General features: G+C 37.4%; 1 protein-coding gene across 43 annotated transcripts in view; it reads right to left on the bottom strand.

Moving 5' to 3' along the window:
• The window catches only part of LOC127944672 (basement membrane-specific heparan sulfate proteoglycan core protein), a 262,930-nt gene that overhangs the window by 18,332 nt on the left and 216,790 nt on the right, over window positions 1–27,808 (bottom strand). For 31 of the 43 annotated variants that reach the window (XM_052540822.1, XM_052540788.1, XM_052540790.1 and 28 more), the window contains 8 exons: window positions 13,010–13,288; window positions 12,326–12,589; window positions 6,096–6,374; window positions 5,343–5,609; window positions 4,966–5,256; window positions 1,881–2,135; window positions 1,425–1,703; window positions 933–1,223 (listed from right to left, as the gene is read on the bottom strand). In XM_052540822.1, the coding sequence (XP_052396782.1) occupies window positions 933–1,223; window positions 1,425–1,703; window positions 1,881–2,135; window positions 4,966–5,256; window positions 5,343–5,609; window positions 6,096–6,374; window positions 12,326–12,589; window positions 13,010–13,288 (2,205 nt within the window). The remainder of the gene's footprint in view (window positions 1–932; window positions 1,224–1,424; window positions 1,704–1,880; window positions 2,136–4,965; window positions 5,257–5,342; window positions 5,610–6,095; window positions 6,375–12,325; window positions 12,590–13,009; window positions 13,289–27,808) is intronic. The other 12 variants (XM_052540809.1, XM_052540828.1, XM_052540807.1 and 9 more) reach the window with 11 other exon arrangements.

Genomic DNA, 27,808 nt, shown 5'->3' with positions numbered 1-27,808 from the left:
GAATTAAATAGTAAATCGAGTGAACGCAATAGTAATCGTATGCACGTTTTAGTACACTGAGGGAACGAATTAGTAAATCGTGCACACAATTTATTAATTTTAATGTTATGTGCGGGGCTTCGTATAAATACAGTTATTTTGTAAAAATAAGTACATAGTACAAGCATGTTTTGAATATGGATAAATTTGATATCATGATTAATTAGTTAAAATGTATTCTTTATTGAATTGTTTATATGTAATAAATTGAATACATAAAGTGATTCTTCTAAAATGAAAACGCCACCGTTTTTCCATATTCCACTATGTTATTCCCTCATCTTAGAAGAGCTGATACTGTATGTACCTCTACCGTCTCAGTGCATGCACTCAATCATTGTAGCACGTGGTGCCACTATGGTAGTGTTTAGCTTAGCAGTATTCATTCCTTAGGATCCAAACAGGGATTAATTTAGAAGCCACCAAATACTTCCATGTTTTCCCCATTTAAAGAAGTTTACATGAGTAGTTACAAGAATAAGTATTGTGACACAAAATAAAACATGGCAATTTTCTAAGCGGATAAAAAAATTATAACTAGAATCTATGGCGGAAGAGCACTTCGCAGTACTTTGAACTCAGCATTAGGGAAAACTTGGAAGTGTTTGGTGGCTTCTAAATCCATCCCTGTTTGGATCCTAAGGAATAAATTGTGCGAAGCCAAACACTATCATATTGGCGCCGCGTGCTACGGATTGAGTGCACACACTGAGACGGGAGAGACACGTATCAACTCGTCTACATGGAAGGGAGAACATAGTGGAATATGGAAAAACTGTGGCACTTTCCTTGAAAGACTCAAACAGACAAAGGAAGTGCTTGTAATATCAAGTTTTAGGCATTGTTCATATGTACCAATCATAGAATATCATGTCAAAAGCAGTTTTACTTGCCTTTAATACGAAGTTGCACAGCTTCAGTTTCTCTTGTAGTCACCAATGTTCTCGTCAGATGTTTTCCTCTGCAGGTGTACTGTCCTGAATGACCCGCTTTTGCTGAGCTGATGGAGAGTGTGTTTCCAGAAAAGGAAATGTCCTCAACCTTTTTAAGCGAACCTCCGTTTTTAAACCATTCATAGCCCCATTTATTTGACTCTTCATCAACTGAACACTTCAGAGTCACTTTCTCAGTTGGGTAAAACATATTCCATTGAGACTCTATTGACAGATTTGGTTTAGGTGGCTCTGCACAAATAAACAGCATAACAGAAATTAAATTCTTCTAACATTGTTATATTTTATAATGGTCCTTCATTTAATTTTAAAATAGTTGAAAGACTGCAAAATCCATTGAAAGTCTTCTAAAATGTATTGATACTTTAAAAATGGCTATATTATAATTTAACCATGACATGTTCTTTAAGCTAAACAATAATAGATTCTTACCATGGACTGTTAACAAATGTTGTGTACTTCTTACAGTCGACACGTTTCTTTCCTGCAGCTCAGCTTGGCACTCATAGGCCCCATGATGACTGGACTTTACTGACAGTGTGAGATTGTTCCCTTTTATGTTTGTTTCAGCACGGGAGATGATTTTGCTTGAGTCCTTGAACCAAGTATAATTCCAGTTTTCAGAAACATCTTGAATCACACACTGCAAAGACACTTTTTCACCATGAAACGCTTCTGTCCAATCAGACTGAATATGTGGTTGAGGTGGTTCTAAAAGAAGAGAACAAAATAGAGGGTGAATGTGGTCAGATAGATCATACAGAAATTAATGCTAAGATGTTCATGCAATTCCAGGGAATTTCACTGAGGCATCATAAATTAAATTAATGCACAATGAGAATAATATTACATAATTGAAAATTATAAAGAGGTAAATTATGGACTCACTCTGAACTCGCACTTGTAGAGTCTCACTGTCCACTGAGAAGTCTCCTCTCTTTGCTTTACAGTGATAATTACCACTGTCAGACAGAGATACTGCATCTATGGTCAATTTTGGATGTGTGATCCGAAGGGTTGAGCCTTTATACCAGTGGTATTCCCAACCTACTCCTGTCATATTACATTTAAGCTGGACTCGCTCCTCAGTGTAGAACAACTCAAACCACACATGTTTTGTGATGTTTGGTTTTGGTTTGATGTCTAGGAGCAACAGATGTTAAAAATTAGAAACAGTGAACCACCTTTAAACAAAAACTGTCTTGAATTGCATGTGCTTTTTATTATTTATTATCACGGCTTGGGAGTAACAAAATACATGTAACAGTGTTACGTATTTAAAATACAAAATATGAGTAACTATTCCATTATAATTCCATTTTAAAAAAGGGGCAATCAGATTACAGCTACATCTTAAAAGTATTTTAGAATAACAAAGTGATTACTTTTAATTATAATGTAATTTCTTAATTTAATATTTGAGTAAACAGTTTGGGGATTTTAACCAATGTGGCAACTAATTCTCAGTTGAAAAAAACAAAACAACAACAAAAAAAAATTTAGCAAGTCTTAGTGAGCGTGAATACATGCTCATTATCACGACAAACATTCTCCTAGAATTCACACTTTGCATTCAGTTAACAGATCCATATGAATCATAAACGTGTATAAAGTCAAACGATAGCTTTATGTGCTTTACAGATTAACTTTAAGTCTTTATTTATTCGAAATGTTCAATAATAGATAATCTTTGGCTTAGTAATGCAAGCTTGTGATCCGATTCGTGAATAGATATTTGAATCAGAACCATTTAATTCTTTTGAGTCAATATTTTAAAATAATAATTTATTTTGTTTAACGAAACCAGTGTGGAAACCAATGGTTCACAAACTGGATAGATCTGAGGTGCAGGGCTCGCGAAATCGCAAGCCCGATGTCCTGGGGCCTTTAATGTTTTTTCCAGCCGGGGTCCAAAATGAATCACCCCCCTGCCCGACGGGCTATTTTTAATAGTGATGTCAAATTCTTAACTTGATTTGCGTTGTTCACTCTATTGTAGGGGTGAAACGGATCGCAGTTGATAATTTGCACTTATTTCTAAGTCTTGCCGATTCAATAATTTTGAACCATTCGCGTGCATTCGGAGTTTGCGTGCAATCATTCAAAACACACAGAGAACCACGTTTCAGACAATGCGCGTAGCTACACATGATTCATCTTTTGCGTATCCTTGCTTCTGAATGAACATATACACACAAAACTATCTATAAATTAATGTATCTGCAGGTTTTCTCGTAAACACAGTCGGTTATGTCTTAAGTGAACGTATACAGTGGAGAAAGAGATCTCCTGTGCATTATTATATTGGATCCGTGCATTCGGTCTTAAAAGAGCAGCAGCCTTTAAATCCCTGGTGTTCCATTAGTGGCACATGCTGTCAGAGAGTGACATTTGTCTCGTTCACAAAAGTAAAATCGGACCATTCTGTTTTTACTTCACATTTTTTAATTATACAATACAAATGACATGTATTTAGCATCTTTTTTGGATAGTAATTCAAATGATTCCTCCTTGCCGCTGTCGCCTCTGGCTTGCTTAGTTGGGGTCACTTCATCTACAGCGATATCATTGACTTGATTGCAAATAAATGCACAGACACTATTTAAACTGAACAGAGATGACATAACTGAATTCAATGATGATCTGCCTTTAACTGTCGTTTTGCATTATTGACGCACTGTTTTCCTAATGAATGTTGTTCAGTTGCTTTGACGCAATGTATTTTGTTTAAAGCACTATATAAATAAAGGTGACTTGACTTGACTTGATAAATAATATAATGACACATTGTCATTTATAATTTGTCTTAAACCTCATTCTGTAAAAAAATATATATATATATATGAATAAGTTGTAAGAAAATTGTATGGAGTAATCTGTATTGTGAATTTGATCACATCGTAAATTTGTTGTATCATTACATCCCGATATGCTACTTGTTTTTGCTGATCATGCTGATTTGTCCTCAATAAAGTTCAGCCGATGTCTTTTTTTTCTTCTTTTCTCTCGAGCTAGTTAAATAAATTTTGGGCTACCAAAACCTGAAGAATTCCTTCCCGAAGGGCTACCAATGATCTTGAATTTTTGCGAGCCTTGAGGTGTGCTTCCCAAAAGCACCGTTAATAATGACATTGCTTGCGACTGAAACGAGCCCGATCGCTTCTTCATAGAGAGGATTATAATAGTTTAAAGTTTGGTCAATTCATTAAACCTATCTATTGTAGAACTTGGACAACTTTGCCAGTTGTCTTGGCTACTTTTATTATGTGTTTGGTTTGTCTGGGTTCGTTTTGACACTTGGATTGCAGCGTAAAACATGAAATCCCATTCATTGTATTCAAATCGAATCCATACTAATTTGAAGATTTTAATGACTTTTTTTTTTATTTTATTTTTTTTATAGAAATTCTGTGGAAAACTGATGTTGTTAAAACTAAAGTGCAAAGAAAACAAATATTAGTAGAGGTCACATTTATTTAGAGTTGGAAAGCATAAAAGCAAGACATTAAGTTAATATGTTTATTTTATGTTACTAAACTTAAGTATTTAAAAGTATTCTTAAGTATTTAGATTAAGTTACTAAACCTGAGTAATGTAATGAAATACATACTGACTACTTTTTAAAGCTTGTATTTTGTAATCTGTAGTGAAATACATTTTAAAAGTAACCTTCCCAGCCCTGTTTATTATCCAAAACTAAATGAATTGACCCATGCTGCTAATAGTGTTTGATCGCTGTCAAGAAAGGTAGATGGGAAACTGTAAATGCAGACATGAACCACTGTACACTGATACAGCTTCTTCACTGGAATGAATTTTAAGGCACCTGTAAATCTTCCTTTTAGATAATTCATACAAAATCGTATTTTTAAAAGCAGTTCGAAATATTCAACAGCTTTTTCAAAGGACTCTCTTGGTGCCTCTCCCTTTTCATTCATATCTATTAATCATAGAATATCATAAGTAGTTTTACCCTGAATACGAAGTTGCACAGCTTCAGTTTCTCTTGTAGTCACCAATGTTCTTGTCAGATGTTTTCCTCTGCAGGTGTACTGTCCTGAATGACCCACTTTTGCTGAGCTGATGGAGAGTGTGTTTCTAGAAACTGAAATGCCCTTATCATCTTTAAGCGAACCTCCGTTTTTAAACCATTCATAGCCCCATTTATTTGACTCTTCATCAACTGAACACTTCAGAGTCACTTTCTCAGTTGGGTAAAACATATTCCATTGAGACTCTATTGACATATTTGCTTTAGGTGGCTCTGCACAAATAAACAGCATAACAGAAATTAAATTTTTCTAACGTTGTTTCTGGATATATAAAACTGCATCAAAATATGTGTCCTACCTCTTATTGTCAATATTGTAGAGTTTGCATATGTCATCTCTCCCCTTCTTACTTGGCAAGTGTAGTTCCCTTTTTGAGATAATGTAGCATTTTGGATAGTGTAAATGGTTGTGTTGTTGACAGTGCTCACTTGCTGTGAATCTATTTGCCAAAAATATTGCCATTTTGAAGTCTTCTCTTGAATGCTACAAGTGAGTTTGACTTGTTCTCCAGTGTAGATCTCTGGGTGGGATGGATCTTGCTGCAGAAGGATTGTTGGCTGTGATCCTTTATAATTACATAAAATATGATCACATATTTATAAAATGTTTTATATTGACAATGTACATTATATTTTATAATGGTCCTTCATTTAATTTTAAAATAGTTTAAAGACTTAATATATATATATATATATATATATATATATATATATATATATATATATATATATATATATATATATATATATATATTTTTTTTTTTTTTTTTTTTTATAAATTTATTAAAATGTAAATTTCAATGAAATTTTGTCTGAACTGAGGTTTATAAACAGCACAAAACTCAATATTGAATAATTACAAAACACACAATGTTGAAAAATAAATAAATAACAGAGTTAATAAATAAGCATAAGGTAATGATTTACGCGAAACACAATTAACTGTCTTATAAAATATATGAAACTTTAAAAATGGCTGTATATTTCACAATGCAACATATTACAATTTAACCATGACATGTTCTTTAAGCTAAACAATAATAGATTCTTACCATGGACTGTTAAAAAATGTTGTTTGCTTCTTACAGTCGACACGTTTCTTTCCTGCAGCTCAGCTTGGCACTCATAGGCCCCGTGATGACTGGACTTTACTGACAGTGTGAGATTGTTCCCTTGTATGTTTGTTTCAGCACGGGAGTCGATTTTGCTTGAGTCTTTGAACCAAGTATAATTCCAGTTTTCAGAAACATCTCGAATCACACACTGCAAAGACACTTTTTCACCAGGAAACGCTTCTGTCCAATCAGACTGAATATGTGGTTGAGGTGGTTCTAAAAGAAGAGAACAAAATATAGGGTGAATGTGGTCAGATAGATCATACAGAAACTAAAGTAATCCATATGAAAACAACGCGATGTCCGTCTTTCACATCACCCTTCATTGTATCTATTGTGACCACGCCCACACGCTGAACACGCTATTGAGATTATAATGTTTCATGTGAAGCTTGCAGCTTGTAAACGCCCATACAGAAAACAAAGCAGCGAGACTGTTCTTCATGTGTTTTTTTTTTTTTTTTTTTTTTTAGTGTTCAGTCTAAGAGGAATAAGACATAAGACATAATTCACCCCAATAAGATGTGATGAGGATTACCTCAGGATTTGAGTTTTGGATTTCCTTAGAAAAAAAAGAATGAGGGCCTTTATTCAGCAGAGATCATAAACATTAGTAAGTCTATGATGTTTGACCCCTAGAGTCAAGGTATGCATTCACCTTGAACACTTCATCTTTGTCCCCAAATGCAATGACTTCAGTTTTTTCCTTGTTTAACTGAAGAAAGTTCTGGCACATCCAACTATTAATTTATCAATGCATTGGCAGAGGGAGTCAATGGGGCTGTAGTCATTTGGAGATAAGGCTAGGTAAATCTGGGTATCATCAGCATAGTTGTGATGGGCAATTTGGTTCTTTCTCATTATTTGACTTAGTGGAAGCATATACAGGCTAAACAAGAGCGGTGCAAGAATTGACCCTTGTGGGACTCCGCATGTCATGGATGTCCACTTAGACTTATGCTCTCCTAGACTCACATAATAGCCTCTCCCTTCTAAGTATGATCTGAACCATTTGAGTACCATCCCAGAAAGCCCGACCCAGTTTTCCAGTCTCTCTAGTAGTATGTTATGATCGACAGTGTCAAACGCAGCACCGATATTTTGCCAGAGTCTCAATTTAAGCGAATATCATTTTTTATCTTAATGAGTGCTGTCTCTGTGCTGTGATGTGGTCGGAAACCAGATTGAAAATTGTCCAGGTATCCATTTGAGTTTAAGTATTTGTTCAGCTGATTAAAAACTACCTTTTCTATAATTTTGCCTATAAAAGAAAGATTAGATATTGGTCTAAAATTGCTCAAAATTGTGTTATGATTTTAGTTGCAGCACTATGTCTTCCAGAATTTTGCTATCAATTGTTTCAAAAATAGACATAGTATCTTTTTGATATTTTGGCCGAATCTGTCTGACCTCTGCATTACTTGAGGATGTGCTAATCGCCTTCCTGATATTTATGATCTTCTCAGAAAAGAAAGAAGCAAACTCATTTGCATTTGTTGTCTGATAGCATATCACTGGGAATCTGACTTGGGGGGCTGGTCAGTCTCTCAACAGTGACAAAAAGAGTACGAGTGTTATTTAAGTTACTGTTTATTAGGTCTGAGAAGAAGTTCTGTCTAGCTGTGGCTAGTTTCACATTAAAAGCATGAAGGATGTCTTTATAGATGCTATAGTGAATTTCAAGTTTCGTCTTCCTCCACATCCGCTCTGCTTTTCTGCATTGTCTTTTCATAGTCTGAACTGCTGTTGATATTCTCCAAACTGATTTCTGTCTGTTTGTTTTCTTACTGACTATTATTGGTGCAATATCATCAATAACATTCTTAAAGGGGGGGTGAAATGCTATTTCATGCATACTGAGTTTTTTACACTGTTAAAGAGTTGGATTCCCATGCTAAACATGGACAAAGTTTCAAAAATTAAGTTGTATGATTGAAGGAGTATTTCTGTTCCAAAAATACTACTTCCGGTTTGTCACAAGTTTCGGAAAGTTTTTTTCGAGTATGGCTCTGTGTGACGTTAGATGGAGCGGAATTTCCTTATATGGGTCCTGAGGGCGAGTCTGCCGGAAGAGTGCGCGCTCCCGTATAGCACAGCACTGAGAGCACAACAGACTTCACTGATCAAAGCAAGAGCGTCGCGAAATGTCACAAAAGGAGTGTGTTTTTGTTTGCCAGGGCAAGACAACCCTGCACAGATTACCTAAAGAGAAACAGCATTAAGGGACCAGTGGATGGAGTTTATTTTTACAGAGCATCAACGGAGTTGTGCAAGTGTTTGTGTTTGTTCCCCTGCATTTTTCGAACAAACAAGGCCCAGTTTGACGACGGATTTGCACATCGTTTATTTCTTAAGGATAATGCAGTCCCAACGAAAAAGGATCACAATCGTGTGTTGGAACCGCAGGCGGTGAGTAAAACTGCTTCAAATATCTCTGTGTTGTTAACTTAGCTATCGGCGCGTAAGCACATCAAGTAAACAACATGCGATGTTGTCATCAAACTGCACTTTCCACATGTACAGCTTAAAAAAAAAAAAAACGACAAAATGGAACTTAATCATTTTCCAAAACCGCTAAGCAAATATATATACAGTTTCAGTACATACCACATAGAGCCGCCGTTGTTGCTGCTGCTCTTGTTAAATTTCAGCCTCTGGATCATAAATATACGCTGAATCTGACTGTTAGCCATGGTTTGTTTTTGGTTGGTTTTGTCCTCAAGCTTCCAAACGCTATCAGCGCAAAAGCCTACTGGCTCTCGTGATTCTTTAGCTCCGCCCACACGTCACGCCTACAGACGCTCGTGTTTTTCCGGAAAAAATCGGTACAGACTATCTTTCTCTTATGAATATAATAAAACTAAAGACTTTTTGGAGTTATGAAGGATGCAGTACTACTCTATAGGTACTCAAGATTAACAGAATATTGAGTGAAAACGAGCATTTCACCCCCCCCTTTAACTTTTGAGTTGAAGGAATCAAGGAGAATATCAACAGAGTCTGCAGAAATGCTTGGTGTTAAAGATATAGCCTCCATAAATAGTACACTCGTGTTCTCGTTTATGCATCTCCTTCTGACAGAGACAGATCAAGATTCAGTGGTAGCAGAGATCAATATATCAAAGAAAATACAGAAGTGATCGGATAGTGCTACGTCCTTAATAACAATGGATGAAATGTTTAGACCCCTACTGATGATTAGATCCAGAGTGTGTCCACCATTGTGTGTGGGTCCATGCACATGCTGAATCAGGTCAAAGGTGTATAGAAATGTTATCATTTCTTTTGTAGTTTTGTTTTCTGCATTATCTATGTGAATATTAAAATCCCCTGCAATTGCAAAACAGTCAAACTCTGAGGAAATTATTGATAACATTTCTGTGACCTTTTCAACAAAGGCTGGAGAGTATTTTGGGGGCCTGTAAATAATAATAAACACAATGCGTGGAGCACCTTTCAGCACAAACCCTAGATATTCGAAAGACAAGTACTGACCAAATGACACTTGCTTGCATTGATAGACATCTTTAAATAGAGCAGCTACACCCCCACCTCTCCTAACAGTCCTGCAAACAGTCATGTAAGTGAAGTTAGGGGGGGTGCTGCTTCATCTAGGATTGTTGCACTGCAGCTGTCTTCTAGCCATGTTTCATTTAGAAACATAAAATCCAGATTGTTTGTGGTTATAAAGTCATTGATTAGAAATGATTTATTTTTTAGTGAGCGAATGTTTAAAAGTGCTAACTTGATGGCAGTGCTTTGTGTCTTTACATCAATCTTAGTTTGATGCATAATAGGCCGCAGATTAGATGAGTTTGCCCTTCGGCTTGAGAAGGCCTTAGACTTTCTATCACGTGATAAAACTGAAATAGAGAAAGCTACAGGCACACTGAGTTCCCCGGGGGACCCGACACATATCACTGAGTGCTGCTATCAGTTGTTTTTGGTTCACCTTTAGCAGATCGAGGGTTTGGGCCCTGGCGTTGTGGCAGCGGTCGGAGAGCTCTCATAGGAACAGGGCCCACAGGCTTTGGTGGTTGGGGGGCCCACCGTTTTTTAGTTGATATCTGCGGGCTAGCAGCGAATGAGTGGGAGAGTTTAGTCCCAACAAACAATTAAAAAAATAAACAAGTGTCTATGTTCCCAGAAAAGATTGAAGTTGTCGATGAAATGTACTCCTTTTATATTACAAGATCTTTGTAGCCATGTGTTCAGCCCAAGCAACCGTGAAAACATATTTGTTCCCCTTGCTGGGAGTGGTCCACTGATGAACGACTGAACTTTGAGTCTTTGAAGTGTTTCAAAGAGTTCAATGAAGTCCTTCTTAAGGAGTTCTGACTGCTCTTTCCGAATATCATTCTTCCCCACATGGATGATGATTTGATTTGCAGTCTTGTGCTACATCAGAATGTTCTGAAGTTCATTGTTCACATCAGAGACCGTTGCTTGAGGAAGGCAGCATGTTGTTGTTTTCCTGCTACAGATGTTTCTGATAACAGAGTCAACCCACTATCAGAGTCCTTGGCTCGGCTGCGCTCTGAGCTGAAAGCCGCTGTCTGCTCGTCCTTGAGCGCCTGTTAGTAGCAATGTTTGCTGCTGGCTGATCAGATCCATGTTTAAATTTGGGGATTCCTCACCCACATTTATTAATGCTTGAAATCTGTTCTCCAGATGTATAGGGGGTGGAAGAATACTAGTATTCACAAGCCTTGTCATAGTCGAATCTGGGGTAGAGGAAGCTATGGCAGCAATACGAGAAACTCGTGACAATCTGACATCTTGTGTTCCTTTGGGTCTTGCTCCCTGTTTGTGTCAACGATTTGTGTGGCGATCAGTTTCGGCTTCTTCCTCTACACTTGGTATAAACTGTTGAGATTCAGAAGATTCATGGGACCGGCTGTTTGCTGAGGGGGTCCATGACGACGGTCTGCTAAGTGTTCCGTCTGTTTTGGAAGTCCAGAAAGTAACTTTGTTTCAAGAATCACAATCCTTTGTAGAAGTTTGCAGCAGTTTATGCAACAAGTAGATCCAACAGGAGGCATTTTCTCTCTCTTCTGTTTGGTAGGCAGTTGTTTTCCCGTCTCCGGAATGTAAGCTGTTCGCAGTTGGAGACAAAGTCTTCTTTTTGTAGTATTATTCCAGTCCCAGTGTTTTTAGTTTTAGCGTTTGTGCCAAAAATCTGTTGTTTGAGCACTGTGCTGATCTGCTGAAGTAAAAATCTTAGAAAAAGCAGAGAAAAGTACAGAAATAAGAAGCAAAGCGCAGAGCAGTAAGCTAGAACGTCCGAACGGTAGCAAAGCCGGAAGCAGTAACTAAATCAGCATACTATCATCTCAAAAACATTGCAAGAATTAGATGTTTTGTTTCCAGCCAAGACTTGGAGAAACTAGTTCATGCCTTCATCACCAGCAGGATGGACTATTGTAATGGGCTCCTCACCGGCCTTCCCAAAAAGACCATTAGACAGCTGCAGCTCATCCAGAACGCTGCTGCCAGGATTCTGACTAGAACCAGAAGATGTGAGCATATCACCCTAGTCCTCAGGTCCTTACACTGGCTTCCAGTTACATTTAGGATTGATTTTAGAGTACTTTTACTCGTATATAAGTCACTAAATGACCTAGGACAGAAATATATTGCAGATATGTTCACTGAATATAAACCTAACAGAGCACTCAGATCACTAGGATCGAGTCAGAAATACCAAGGGTTCACACAAAACAAGGGGAGTCCGCCTTTAGTTACAATGCCGCCCGCAGTTGGAATCAGCTTCCAGAAGAGATCAGATGTGCTAAAACACTGGGCTAGACTTAAATCTAGACTTAAAACTCATCTGTTTAGCTGTGCATTTATTGAATGAGCACTGTGCAATGTCCGAACTGATTGGACTATATTTTCACAGTTTTTAAAAAATTTTTTTTTAATGTAAAATCATTTTCTAACTGTTTTAAATTTATAAAACTGTTTCAATTTATATATATATATATATATATATATATATATAAAAAAACAATAGAAAAAGATTTTCTCAGATCTTTTCTACATGAATAATAATAACACTGTTTTTTGTGTTTTTTTTTTTGTTTTTGTTTGTTTGTTTGTTTTTTTTTGGTAGAAAATCAGTGTTTCTAGATATATATAAAACTGCATCAAAATATGTGTCCTACCTCTTATTGTCAATATTGTAGATTTTGCATATGTCATCTCTCCCCTTCTTACTTGGCAAGTGTAGTTCCCTTTTTGAGAGAATGTAGCATTTTGGATAGTGTAAATGGGATTGTTGACAGTGTTCACTTGCTGTGAATCTCTTTGCCAAAAATATTGCCATTTTGAAGTCTTCTCTTGAATGCTACAAGTGAGGTTGACTTGTTCTCCATTGTACATCTCCGGGTGTGATGGATCTTGCTGCAGAAGGATTGTTGGCTGTGATCCTTTATAATTACATAAAATATGATTATGTCCTTCAAAATATGTCCTTCATTTAATTTTAAAATAGTTTAAAGACTTAAAAAAAAAAAAAAAAAAAAAATTATATATATATATATATATATATATATATATATATATATATATATATATATTAATGCATTTATTAAAATGTAAATTTCAATGAAATTTTGCCTGAACTGAGGTTTATAAACAGCACAAAACTCAATATTGAATAATTACAAAACACACAATGTTGAAAAATACCAGAGTTAATAAATAAGCATAAGGTAATGATTTACGCGAAACACAATTAACTGTCTTATAAAATATATGAAACTATAAAAATGGCTGTATGTCACAATGCAACATTTTATAATTTAACCATGACATGTTCTTTAAGCTAAACAATAATAGATTCTTACCATGGACTGTTAAAAAATGTTGTTTGCTTCTTACAGTCGACACGTTTCTTTCCTGCAGCTCAGCTTGACACTCATAGGCCCCGTGATGACTGGACTTTACTGACAGTGTGAGATTGTTCCCTTGTATGTTTGTTTCAGCACGGGAGTCGATTTTGCTTGAGTCTTTGAACCAAGTATAATTCCAGTTTTCAGAAACATCTCGAATCACACACTGCAAAGACACTTTTTCCCCAGGAAACGCTTCTGTCCAATCAGACTGAATATGTGGTTGAGGTGGTTCTAAAAGAAGAGAACAAAATAGAGGGTGAATGTGGTCAGATAGATCATACAGAAACTAAAGTAATCCATATGAAAACAACGCGATGTCCGTCTTTCACATCACCCTTCATTATATCTATTGTGACCACGCCCACACGCTGAACACGCTATTGAGATTATAATGTTTCATGTGAAGCTTGCAGCTTGTAAACGCCCATACAGAAAACAAAGCAGCGAGACTGTTCTTCATGTTTTTTTTTTTTTGTTTTTTTTTTTCAGTGTTCAGTCTGGGAGGAATAAGACATAAGACATAATTCACCCCAATAAGATGTGATGAGGATTACCTCAGGATTTGAGTGTTGGATTTCCTCAGAAAAAAAAGAATGAAGGCCTTTATTCAGCAGAGATCATAAACATTAGTAAGTCTCTTTTTATTTATTTATATACTTGGTTTCACATAATGTGTAAGCATTTTACTAGTTAGACTATTTTATTCAAGTTTCAATAACAATGCACACTATGTCATTCAAAAGCTTGATGTAAATAATATAAATGTAACAAATAAATGGAAATGTAACAAATGTAACAAACAATGATATGCTTTCAATTCATATATATAAAAAAAAAAACCTGAAAAAGATTTTCTCAGCTCTTTTGAACATTGAACAGCTTTGAAATTCAGCTTTGATTGTTCCTAATAAACTGTTTAACTGCACTCGCAAGTGAAAATTAAATAATTTTGTTGGAAATTTTAATATATTATCAATAAACTACAAACATAAAAATATATACATTTATTTTGTCCTCAAATTTTTTTCTTGTAACTCTTCCCTCTCAGTCAGAAACCTGACTGAACAGCTCATTAAGCAGGCCTTTGTCTTCTCAGGTGTAAATCACAACATAATGCACGATTGTTCACGATAGCCCTCTCACTTAGACCCTTCATACACAAAAGGTTTCTTAGAAAAATTTAATTAATATCTTGTTTTCTGTGAGTGAGGAAACAAGACGACTTTCACATAATTTAGAAAGAAAAATTCTAGGCGACAAGATCCAGCTCTCAAAAGTCCCGGCAACCATTGTTCTGTATGTGTTTTATGGTCTTATTCAAGTGAATTTTTTGTTTTTCACAAACCACACATAAACATTGTTTTCTCAAAAACACGATCATGTACATACAGTATTGTTCAAAATAATAGCAGTACAATGTGACTAACCAGAATAATCAAGGTTTTTAGTATATTTTTTATTGCTACGTGGCAAACAAGTTACCAGTAGGTTCAGTAGATTGTCAGAAAACAAACAAGACCCAGCATTCATGATATGCACGCTCTTAAGGCTGTGCAATTGGGCAATTAGTTGAAAGGGGTGTGTTCAAAATAATAGCAGTGTCTACCTTTGACTGTACAAACTCAAAACTATTTTGTACAAACATTTTTTTTTTCTGGGATTTAGCAATCCTGTGAATCACTAAACTAATATTTAGTTGTATGACCACAGTTTTTTAAAACTGCTTGACATCTATGTGGCATGGAGTCAACCAACTTGTGGCACCTCTCAGCTGTTATTCCACTCCATGATTCTTTAACAACATTCCACAATTCATTCACATTTCTTGGTTTTGCTTCAGAAACAGCATTTTTGATATCACCCCACAAGTTCTCAATTGGATTAAGGTCTGGAGATTGGGCTGGCCACTCCATAACATTAATTTTGTTGGTTTGGAACCAAGACTTTGCCCGTTTACTAGTGTGTTTTGGGTCATTGTCTTGTTGAAACAACCATTTCAAGGGCATGTCCTCTTCAGCATAGGGCAACATGACCTCTTCAAGTATTTTAACATATGCAAACTGATCCATGATCCCTGGTATGCGATAAATAGGCCCAACACCATAGTAGTAGAAACATGCCCATATCATGATGCTTGCACCTCCATGCTTCACTGTCTTCACTGTGTACTGTGGCTTGAATTCAGAGTTTGGGGGTCGTCTCACAAACTGCCTGTGGCCCTTGGATCCAAAAAGAACAATTTTACTCTCATCAGTCCACAAAATGTTCCTCCATTTCTCTTTAGGCCAGTTGATGTGTTCTTTGGCAAATTGTAACCTCTTCTGCACATGCCTTTTTTTTAACAGAGGGACTTTGCGGGGGATTCTTGAAAATAGATTAGCTTCACACAGACGTCTTCTAACTGTCACAGTACTTACAGGTAACTCCAGACTGTCTTTGATCATCCTGGAGGTGATCATTGGCTGAGCCTTTGCCATTCTGGTTATTCTTCTATCCATTTTGATGGTTGTCTTCCATTTTCCTCCACGTCTCTCTGGTTTTGCTCTCCATTTTAAGGCATTGGAGATCATTTTAGCTGAACAGCCTATCATTTTTTGCACCTCTTTATAGGTTTTCCCCTCTCTAATCAACTTTTTAATCAAAGTACGCTGTTCTTCTGAACAATGTCTTGAACGACCCATTTTCCTCAGCTTTCAAATGCATGTTCAACAAGTGTTGGCTTCATCCTTAAATAGGGGCCACCTGATTCACACCTGTTTCTTCACAAAATTGATGACCTCAGTGATTGAATGCCACACTGCTATTTTTTTGAACACACCCCTTTCAACTAATTCAACTAATTGCCCAATTGCACAGCCTTAAGAGCGTGCATATCATGAATGCTGGGTCTTGTTTGTTTTCTGACAATCTACTGAACCTACTGGTAACTTGTTTGCCACGTAGCAATAAAAAAATATACGAAAAACCTTGATTATTCTGGTTAGTCACATTGTACTGCTATTATTTTGAACAATACTGTACATGCTGCTCAGATATTATTATAGCCCAGTTTGTGCTGATTACAGTGAAATTAGACTTTAGCCATTCAGATGTTTATAAGCAATTGAAAAAAGCAAAAATGTCAGGGCATGACAAAACTTCTCCAGGCCCCCAAAACCACCTTAGACCTTAGAGGGTTAAAACCCTCTTGGGAAGGCTCTAAGGCTATACTGTGGACTATACATATACTTGTACTGCTTAGGTCTCAATATGGAACCCAGCCTTCCACGGTTCTCACGGTTTCAATCAGCTGGACCATCGGGGAATGGAGTCCCCTTTCTCCCAGGAGCATTGATTGGAATAACTCGTCAGCTGTACGGTTAGGCAGGCCCTGAATGTGAACAGCATAAAATGACCAAAGAAACTTCAGACTCCAACGGTGGGGGTGGCGGGCAAGTTGTGACAAGGTCACATGGTTGTGTGTGTTGTCCATTCAGACCAGAATGGCTTGCCTCGTGAGTGACCTTTGAGGTGGTTCAGAGCAAGGGGTACTGCTAACAACTCTAGGCAACTGATGTGCCAATGCAGCTGCGGGACCCTCCAAACCACTGAGACTGCATGCCCAATGTATGTGGCCCACAAGAACCATCCATGTGAACCACAGCATAACTGGAGATCTGTTCTAGGGGCAACCCTGCCCAGAGGAATGTAAGATGTGACCTCAGGGTGAGGGTTTGGTGACAGTTAGGTGTAACTTGGACCTGGTGAGTGCCGCCCACCTCTGGACTTGGCCATAAAGCCAATGCTGGAGCGGCTTCATATGTAACAGGACGAGCAATATAAGTGGCGCCATATGCCCCAGGAGCCTCTGAAAAAGTTTCAGTGGGACCGCTGTCATATGCTCCATACTATGTATCTTTCTGAAGTGAGGTATACTATTATTTACTCAAAAATGTAATTGTGTTAAACACATTGTGCCCATAGAGCACACTGTATAGTTGTTTGTGCTACTACATGTACACATTGGCTATTTAAGTTTATTCTCTAAAACACCTTTCTTTGCTATGCATTTTAGACCGTGTGTCCGAAATTAGGATAACTGTTACATGTGTGTTAAATTTGTTTGTCTCCTGCGTGGATCACTTGGTTGTTTCTCATAAGGCTACAGTGTCTATGTACACGAGTGGATTTCCACCGGCTACAATGTGATTCACAATTGCATTATCTTTTCTAAACTGGTTTCTAATTGTTTCATTATGGTTTCATTATGTAATTGGCAAATTTTACCTGACTAATAATACATTTTTATATTTTATTTATTCTGATCTCTTCTGAAATAATTTTTCAAGTAGATTAATGTGCAGTGGTTCCGCAAATCTGCGTTCAGGACAGATAATACTGCAGCACCAATGGATGAGCAATGGGGAATACCATTAGGGACTTCAGATTTCTGACTGTCGCTGACTTAACACGGTGTAGCTCTCGTGATTGTATGAAAAAATAAACTTTTTTTGATGAGCATGTAGGGTGTGTAGCTCACTTAAATGTATTTTAATCACTCTGCATCCTCTGAGTAACATAAACTTCGACTATTTCTATCAGTGTAACACCTGAGTAACACCTGTTTCACATATAATCCATCAGCAGTGCATCTGCAGTCCGTGTGCGTTACGTATGTTGTGCTGAAGTAGCACAGACTCATTGTGCTTTCACACAGGGCGCGTTTGCAGTCCGCTACTGATCCGTGGCTGTTTAAGCCACAAAACACAAGCTTTGTCCATTGTTTTGATATCAAATCATGTAAAAAAAGCTTTTTCAGCATTGTGGTACTCTTTCATCACAGTACAGTAACAATCGTTCATAGACACATTTAAATTCAAATATAAACTACTTATTATAAAAACCTAGCAGTCAAATGCATGAGTAATAAGTGGCTGAAACAAGCTGCAACACATTTAAACACAACATTAGCCTACTTTTCTTGTTAGGATATCACAAACATTCAACATTAAAACTCACCACTGATAGAAACAGTCGACTCTCGTGCCTTTTGCATTTAAATCTTTATTACACGCAATCAAACGGGTCTTAAATAACTTTGTTTTTCTGCCTCTATAAAAGTGCATATGTAATGTCACCTTGTTTCTCTAAATTTGCTCCTTTTCTTGTTTTAAATCTAGCCAAAACCCATGTGTTACATGTGAAACACAGTAGGATTTGATTAGTATACATTTATTGTGAAATGACTGCATTTCCGTGTCAATCCATGTTCATTTTTACCGCGAACAATGCGCTGTCACTTTAATTCAGCACATGCAGCACAGCAAAAATAGACTCGGTACGTAAATGATCGTTGCACTGCTGCAGACGCACTGCTCCTTGAACGGACTGATGGACCGCAACCGCGTGCAGTGTGAATGCTGGAATCCGTTAACATGGGTGCGTAAAAAAATATGCAACGCATACACACCGCAGACAGAGTATGTGTGAAACGGGCGTAAGTCAGGAACTGATGAGTTTGTGTCCGTGGGTTCACTATCAGCTGTGTAATTCCTATGCGATAACTGGTCCCTAATGAATGAGGAATTGAAAGTATGGGATTTCTACTAAAATATCTAAATTAATAAATAATCGACATCTATGATCAGTTTTTGATAGAAATATTGCCAAAATGTAATGATCACGTGAAATTGGAGTCAGACACTAATTAATCAGTAATTAGTTATCTGATTACATTTTCAGAGTAACTTGCCCAACTGTGTTCACAGCAGACACAGTTGAGCAGAACGATGCTTGGCTCCAAAGCAAAAAGCTGATATGTATTGCACCTGCTGCCTTATTATACTCACGCTTTGATCAGTGGCAACTGTATGCAATAATTGCATGCCAATGTACATTGGCTCGTTTAGTTTACACTCATAGTAGATTGGTCTATCGTAGAAATATCCCAATTTGTCGGTCACAGACATGACGTCGAGAGTGACCGACTGAAAGGGAACTTCACATTAAACATAGAATTATCAAACAGATACAAATATTATTAGCAAACAAATTATTAGTAATTAGCAAACAAATACAAATACACTATGCCATAGGCCTAATATAAAATAACTTTCTCAAAGTTTCAATATTAAACACTGAATATCAGCAAACACTGTGGAACCAAATAAATAAGAAATAAATGTTAAAAAAGCTTCCAAAATCATCTTAGATAAACTGCAAAGGTCAAAAGGCTAACATATTTTAAGATCATATTTTATGATGTTAGTTAAGAAAAAAATATTTGCCATTTCTTTGTTTTTACTGAATCCAAAATTGACCAAACACACCTGCGTCGTATAGAACAAAACTGTGAATATATATATATATATATATATATATATATATATATATATATATATATATATATATATATATATATATATTTACTGTAAATAAATATTAGTAATAGTTATTTACCTTTTAGAGTTAAATTGTAACTAGCACTTTTTTCTGACACAGAAGTTCCTTTTTTTGCTTTGCATTCATATTTTCCACTGCCTCTCGCAGTGATGCTGGGCTGATGTTCACTAAGATCAGAAGAGTTCTTGTACCAGTCATATTGTAACCCTGATGGTTCCTCAGGTACCTCACAGTGCAGAGTGACTGTCTCTGTGCTGTACAGCACTGCATGAGATGGATTCAAAGTAATCTTTGGCTTGGAAATCTGAATAGGAGGTTCTAGGAGATTAATGATTCTTAGGTTAGAGAGGCTAAATTCACAACTGTATTAAAAAGTGAATTGAAACTAAAACAGAAAATAAGAAATAACAGAAAATAAAAATAAAACATCTTAAAATAAAACACTTAAAATAGTATGTTTATGAATCTCACCACCAGTGCTGTCTTGAGATGTTACATGTACACTCAATGCCACTATAAATTAATACAAAGATTCAGAGTAAAAAGGCATTGCAGTATAATGATAGTTTTAGTTTTATTGGTTTATGTTGTATTAATATTGATTAATATACAAAATATAGCATCCTACCTGTCAAAAGGAAGATTTTAATCCTTTCCATTTGAAGATGCAGTCAAAGCAGAGCCGGCAGTGAACAAAGATCTTGACTGAGTGAGAAAAGCTTCCTGTTATAACCACTTTTATACCATGAACTGTCTGAATACTCAATTCTGATTTGGCTGGCAGGCAAAAAGCAAAAAGGTTTTAGTCAAGTTTTAGTCAATTTTAGTAAAAAACAAAAAAGTAGTCTTTAACAAATTAATTTAGGTTAAAAAGTATTGGAAATGGACTTAGGTTTGACAGGTTGTAACGAGTGTTGCAATTCATAAAACAACAGTTAACCTTAAAAGCTTTGCATAATAAACTAGACTTTCTCATTGATGGAGATGCAGTGCTGCCAAGCTGTACTTCATGGTCGCATTGGGCAGAAACCTTTTATCCACATATTTCAAGTTATATATTTTCCATGAATTGATGCTCTTCTAAAATTTCATCACATTGCCTATTTTCCCCAGTAATCACAGTAATAAAGGAATGGTAAAGTATAAACAGCAAAAAAACTTTGAGCTACTACAACATTACTCACAGATAAAGTGGTAACAGTGGAATCACTGTTTTACTCCAAAAAAGCCAGGAATAAAAACATTTTTACTTTGGCAATTGTGGCTTTATTTGAGAAAATGCTAAAGTGCAATGAACAACGTGCCCGAAATATAAGCTATTGAGGAACACATACATATGCTCTACAAAAGGTGCTTCAAGTTGTCTGCCAGTGCAACAACAAGATGCATATTATTTGGAAACACAAACATCACACAACCCTGTCTAATAAAAGTGACACAAACATTCAGGGATGCAAACACATGTATGGTCAAAAAAGAGAGAGTTATTGAAGCCCTCACCCCGCAGCAAATATCACAATTTTATATTTATATATGGATGTCAAGAGCTAAGAAGTGTATGTATTTATATAGACTACACTACACACAAATAATATACAATTAAATTATGCTCATTTTAAATGTATTGTGTAGGCTAGGTATAAAAATATAGGCTTTTAATAATCTTTCAGTGCGCAAAACCATGATAATATGAAACACCTCAAAACAGAGCACACAAAGCGTGTATGCACATCGCAGGTGCAGAATTGCTCAAAGCAACAGGGAGTCACAGTGTGCTGCGCTGCTCAAGTGCGCATTTAAAAGTACGTGCAACCCCGTCCCAGGTGTAGCCCCGCCTCGATCTGCAGGCTGCAGCCGGGTGCTTCTCCAAAATAGGCAGAAATGATATGCATTGTGAACGTCAGACTTCTAATCATTTTCGTTTCGTCAACGAAAACTTGAAAATGTCTTTTCATGTTTTAGTCACATTAGAGCCATTTTTAGCTAGTCATCGTCACGTTATCTACATAAAAAAAAGGTGCGTCAACGAAGTCATTTTGTTATCGTCATCGTTGACGAAACCAACATTGTCTTCCATAAACAGCAGTTATGAGCAAATGGCAAGATCAAACTAGGCAGACATTTAAGGGATATGGTGCAGTCACACAAGATTTATCCACATAAATAATTATGGTGATAAATGATTTAAGATGAAAATGTTTTAATGTCTTACAAATAACAGGCACCTGAATCGCACCCTCATGAGACAGCCATTCAGAATGATTGCATTGAAGCAGATCCTCTCGCAAGCATGCTCAGGGGACTGCTTCTTTTCACTGGATCTGAAAGATGGCTGTGGCGACTGGGGCGGGGCCGAGGGACGTTGGGAACAAGGAGTGAGGCCGGCGGAATGATTGGGAAATCAGCGACACCTGCAACCCACTGCCGGTCTCGAGTCCCACGTAGGAGATGGAAGGATATAAAACCCAGGCTTGGTCCTCTCTCCTCCTTCACTATCGTTGCTCCAGTTTTATATCCTTCCATCTCCTACGTGGGACTCGAGACCGGCGGTGGGTCGCAGGTGTCGCTGATTTCCCAATCATTCTGCCGGCCTCACTCCTTGTTCCCACGTCCCTCAGCCCCGCCCCCGCCCCACTCGCCACAATGGCTATTTCAAATCTAGATAGCCCACCACAGATGATTTTCCTTCTAATTTTCCTTTTCTAAGTTCTGAGACGTTTGCCTCCTCACAAGTTTTATTTTTTTTATTTTTTTTTCAACTATTGGTTTGGTTAATGTGTTTTTCTCAGACTTGCACTTAGTCTCAAAGAAAAAAAAAAAAAAAAAGCTGATGTGGCGCGTTGGCTGTTTTTTTTTTTTTTTTTTGTATTGCTTCCAGTACTTTACTGTTAAATTACAGCGCAGCCATTAAACAGTACTGATACTGTACAATTATGGTTAATCTCTAGAACCATTGCTGCCAGTACTTTGCTTTGAAATTAGAGCACAACTGTAAAATAGAAAAATGGTGGCAAAACTGTAAAATTACAGTAAATGGCCATGCATTAAAATCGTTTGATGAAAAGTTAGACATGCATTAACCAAACTTCTTGTTCTGGTTTCTGTTTTAAGTTTTGTGGGTGTGGTTCAAATAATCATTTTGAGAAAAATCTGATGAATGCAAAGTTTTATGTAAACTTCCTTGTTCCTTCAACCTTGTTGTGTCAGTAGTCCTGTTGGATTACTACAGCATTCCAGGCAACTCCAGCAAACGCACACAAGAAATACCTCAACAAACATTTCTAGCTTTGAAATTATGAGTCGCTTTTAGTTTAAACCAGATGAAACTTAAATATATGCATATCAACAACATATAGAAGGAAATATCTTTTCATCTCTCTCTTCAGTGCACTTAATAACACCCCATAATAATAATACTAAGAAAATATGTGGGGCACATCTATCACAGGTTTCTTCTGTTTTAAACCAAAACTAAACCTGACTGAAGTTGTTATATCAGACAGTTTTAAAACAGTTTGAGGTGGAAAGTCATTTTTCTGTTTAAGCCTCATTGAGACCAGCCTCCCGATCTGACATGTGGTGAACCAACAAACCATTTTCTCAAAAAACAAAAAAACAAAAAAACAAAATGAAAAGAAGTGATGTGAAGAATAATTGCACATTTAGGATGGTGTTTGAAAACCCATGGCTGATGGGAACAACAGTAGTTTGCTGTCTACTTTTTTCCATTGCGTCAGCACACTGACACATTTTTAACTGTAGCCAAGTGGTTGATGTCAACCAACAACACCTTGTACTTGCATTACAGTAAATAACAGTAAGTACAAAAGAACTAACTTATATTGTATTTAATTATTATTATTATTATTATTATTATAGAAAGTGCCCAAGTTTCTGGTGATTCTATTGTAAGGAATGTTAAATGATTAAATATTACAGAAGACTCTTTCACCTAATATTGAGACTGTGTCTGCTACCTGAACTAGCAAATACAAAAAACTTCCGAACCCAGTTAAGGATAGTAATGTTTAAAAAAAAAAAAAAAAAAAAAAAGATTTGAGACAAGATTTAGCATATATATATCCCTTTCTACAAAAGCACTTTGTAAGTAATATAAGGTCCGGATTCAGGTATAATTCTTATGAAGTGATGGTGCTTTATGTAACATTATCTAGTCCTAAATATTTTTTGACATGTGTTCTGGCTACTGTATACAGCCCACCAGAGCACCATACTGACATGATCAAAGATATTACAGATTTTCTATCTGAGTTAGTGTTGGCTGCAGAAAAGTCTTAATTGTTGGTGATTTTATTTTTCATGTACTGTAGATAATGGAAAATATGCATTGAGTGGCACTTATAGGCATTCTAAAACTATATTGGATTAAGACAACGTGCTTGGACCTAATCATTGTTGTGATCATACATTTGATTTAATATTGTCACATCTAATCAGTCTTGATGGCACTGAAATTCTGCAGCAGAGCAATGACTTCTCAGATCTAACCTCGTGTTACTCCATTTAACTTAAGCTTTTACATTTGTTTTTATATTTCTCAGCACACCATATAGCTTAGAACAGGGATAGGCAACTTCGGTCCTGGAGGGCCACTGCAGAGTTTAGTTCCAACCCTAATTAAACACACCTGAACAAGGCAATCATTGTTTTCAGGATTACTAGATAGATACAGGCAGGTAAGTTTTTACGAGGGCTGAAGCTAAACTCTGCAGGATAGTGTCCCTCCAGGACCGGAGTTGCCTATCCCTGGCTTAGAAGAACTCTGTGTTAAAACGCGAACTATAGAATCTCTCTCTTTTTTCATTTGTTTTTATATTTCTCAGCACACCAGATAGCTTAGAACAGGGATAGGCAACTTCGGTCCTGGAGGGCCACTGCAGAGTTTAGTTCCAACCCTAATTAAACACACCTGAACAAGGCAATCATTGTTTTCAGGATTACTAGATAGATACAGGCAGGTAAGTTTTTACGAGGGCTGAAGCTAAACTCTGCAGGATAGTGTCCCTCCAGGACCGGAGTTGCCTATCCCTGGCTTAGAAGAACTCTGTGTTAAAACACGAACTATAGAATCTCTCTCTTTTTTCATTTGTTTTTATATTTCTCAGCACACCAGATAGCTTAGAACAGGGATAGGCAACTTCGGTCCTGGAGGGCCACTGCAGAGTTTAGTTCCAACCCTAATTAAACACACCTGAACAAGGCAATCATTGTTTTCAGGATTACTAGATAGATACAGGCAGGTGAGTTTTTACGAGGGCTGAAGCTAAACTCTGCAGGATAGTGTCCCTCCAGGACCGGAGTTGCCTATCCCTGGCTTAGAAGAACTCAGTGTTAAAACACAAACTGTAGAATCTTTTTTAGCACTTTATGTACGGTTCCTCCTTTGTGCTCACAAAAGATTAAGGAACTAAACAGTCCACTGCTGAGCACACTCACACCTTAAAGAGAGCAGTCAGGAAAATGGAGCTCAGCTGGAAGAAAACAAAACTAGAAGTATTTCAAATTGCATTGAAAGCTACCGTTTCTGCAAATAAAAAGGCATTAAAAATGGTAGATCTGCTTACTTATTGACTATTTTAAAAAGAAAACAAACACAATGCAAAGTATTTATTTAACACAGTGGAAAATTCATGAGAAATGTAGCTTCAACTAGTTCAGATATTTCCCAATGGCACAGCAGCAATAACTTTATGTTATTCTTAACTTGCAAGATTGATTCCGTCAGAAAGAAAATGATATGTGCTACAGGATCATATCATATCTGATGTTGCACTATAGATCACCTGAAAAACAACTCCATTCATGCTTTGCTATGAGAGGAATATTTGTGAAATCATCCATATGAAGGATGAGTCTGATAGTGACTGTAGTGCGTCAACATAGAGCATAACTGCACTCGCGGTGACCTGAGTTTGATTCCCGTCTCAAGGTCATTTGCCGATCCTGCTCCCCTCTCTCCACCAAATGATTTCCTATCATATCTCTTATGTCCTGTCTCAATAAAGGCATACATATACCAACTAAGCTCCTGAAAGAGATGCTTCAAGAAGCCTTAGATCTTTGTCTTAATATTATTAATTCATCATCAGTATGATTTCTCCCCAAAACATTAAAAATGTTATTAAGCCTCTGAGAGTTGTAGTGGAAAAACAAAGCAATTCTTCTTAAATAGGCAAACAGACACAGGGGGTGCTTGTAATGGCAAGTTACAGACATTGATCAAATAAGTACAAGCTAGAAAAGACAGAAATACATAAAGAGAAAGACAAAGTTTTTTTATTTGTATTTATTTATTTATTTATTTTACATTTACGATGAAGTAGTGTCAAAAGAGATTGTTCGAAAATTGTAAGGGATTCAGCATCCTGGATAGGGGTGGGAAGATCATTCCACCAGTCAGGAATGGTGAAAAAGAATGTTCTGGAAAGTGATTTTAAGCCTCTCAGTGATGGTACCACGAGGCGCCACTCTCTAGTGGATCTCAGACTTCTGGAGGGAGATTCGTAGTAGTGAGTGGAAGTAGACAGGTGCTGAGCCTGTGGCTGTTCTATATGCAAGCAGTAGTGTCTTTTCCGGGTCGAACGTGGATTGTGAATGCTGCTTAAGTGTGACAGTGTAAGGCCGTTTTGATCTCCTCATGATTGATATATATATATATATATATATATATATATATATATATATATATATATACTAACATTGTCATTGTCACCTCTGAATTGCTTACTCAGCAATACTATTAAATTGACTGTACTGACATGAAAACTGAATGAGGACTGAACTGAGCTGGATGATGACTCACTGTTTTCTACAGGATAGCTTTACTGCATTTGCATCATTGAATCATTATTTTCCTGTTTATCCCTCTTAAGGCTCCTTTTTCAGAGCTTTAATTGATAAACGGCAGCATTATATTATTATTATTATTAAGATGGCACAATATCCTTCAGCATTTACACTATATCATTGCAAAAAAAGATATTGGGTTTTTTGTTTTATTGGAAACGCTATATATATAAAAAATAAATCTCTCTAACTAATTTGTAGTTGCTTTGAATCAAAACGGGAAACACTCCAATGTTTATTTTATTAAGTTGAAATAATTAAGTGAATAATTAATAATAATAATAATAATAATAATAATTAATTAATAATTAATCACCGAAGCAAGTCAGAGCCTTCCTTACTCTGCACACATCAGCTCATCCTCCTTCACCACTGTAAACATCTACAACAGAAGCACAGAAGAAAGTGTGTATGATACCAGGAAGCAACTCTGGGACTTCCTGGTGAGATGGAAGCATCTCTTCTCCGCACATGATGAGGATTATGGGCAGACAGACATCGTAAAACACCAGATCCCTACTGGGGATGCTCCTCCGAGCCAGGAACGCTACCGTCCCGTACCCCTGACTCTGTATGCTGAGGTTCGTGCCCTCCTACGAGGGATGCTGGAGAAGGGTGTTATCCGAGAGAGCAGTAGCCCGTGGGCAGCACCGATCATCCTCGTTCGGAAGAAGACCGGAGCATGGCGATTCTGTGTTGATTATCGGAAGCTGAACCATGTTACCAAACGAGACGCTTTCCCCCTGCCGCAGGTTGAGGACTCCCTGACCAGCCTCACTCGGGCCGCCTGGTATTTTACCTTAGACTTGGCTAGTGGTTACTGGCAAGTTCAAGTGGAGGAAGGAGACCGGGAAAAGACTGCCTTCACTACCCCCTTTGGCCTCTTTGAGTGGGAGCGCATGCCGTTTGGTTTGTGCAACGCTCCTGCTACCTTCCAACGGCTCATGCAGCACTGCTTGGGAGGCCAGCTTATGGACACCATGCTCGTCTACTTAGACAATGTCATCGTGTACTCTCCCGACTTTGAGTCTCACCTCCGACACCTTGAGCAAGTATTCCAGTCCATGGAACGGTAAGGGTTAAAGCTACAGCCCGAGAAGTGCCAGTTGCTCAGGAAAGAGGTTATTTTCCTGGGCCATCGAGTCAGTGCTGCTGGGATTGCGGTGGCCCCCGAAAAGGTGTCAGCCGTCCAGGAGTGGGCCGCGCCGAGGACGGTGCGTCAGGTGAGATCCTTCCTGGGATTCGTGGGATACTATCGGTGGTTCATCAAGGACTTTGCCAAGATCGCTAAACCCCTGAACCAGCTGCTTGGAGGCTCGCTGGTCCATCTCCAAACTGCAAAACTGTGAGCCGTCAAGCAGCGATGGTGGGGCAGCTGGCCAACTTTGACTATCACCTTCAGTATCGGCCAGGGAAGGAGCATACCAATGCTGACGTACTGTCTCAACTCCCTGAGGGTAAACCCTAGAGATCTACTTCGCCTCGGAATGTAGCACCGGAGGA

Source organism: Carassius gibelio, chromosome A23 (genome assembly GCF_023724105.1).
Source record: "Carassius gibelio isolate Cgi1373 ecotype wild population from Czech Republic chromosome A23, carGib1.2-hapl.c, whole genome shotgun sequence".
NCBI lineage: Eukaryota > Metazoa > Chordata > Actinopteri > Cypriniformes > Cyprinidae > Carassius > Carassius gibelio.
Note: the sequence above shows the minus strand (reverse complement) of the source record. Positions and strands in the feature narration are given on the sequence as shown.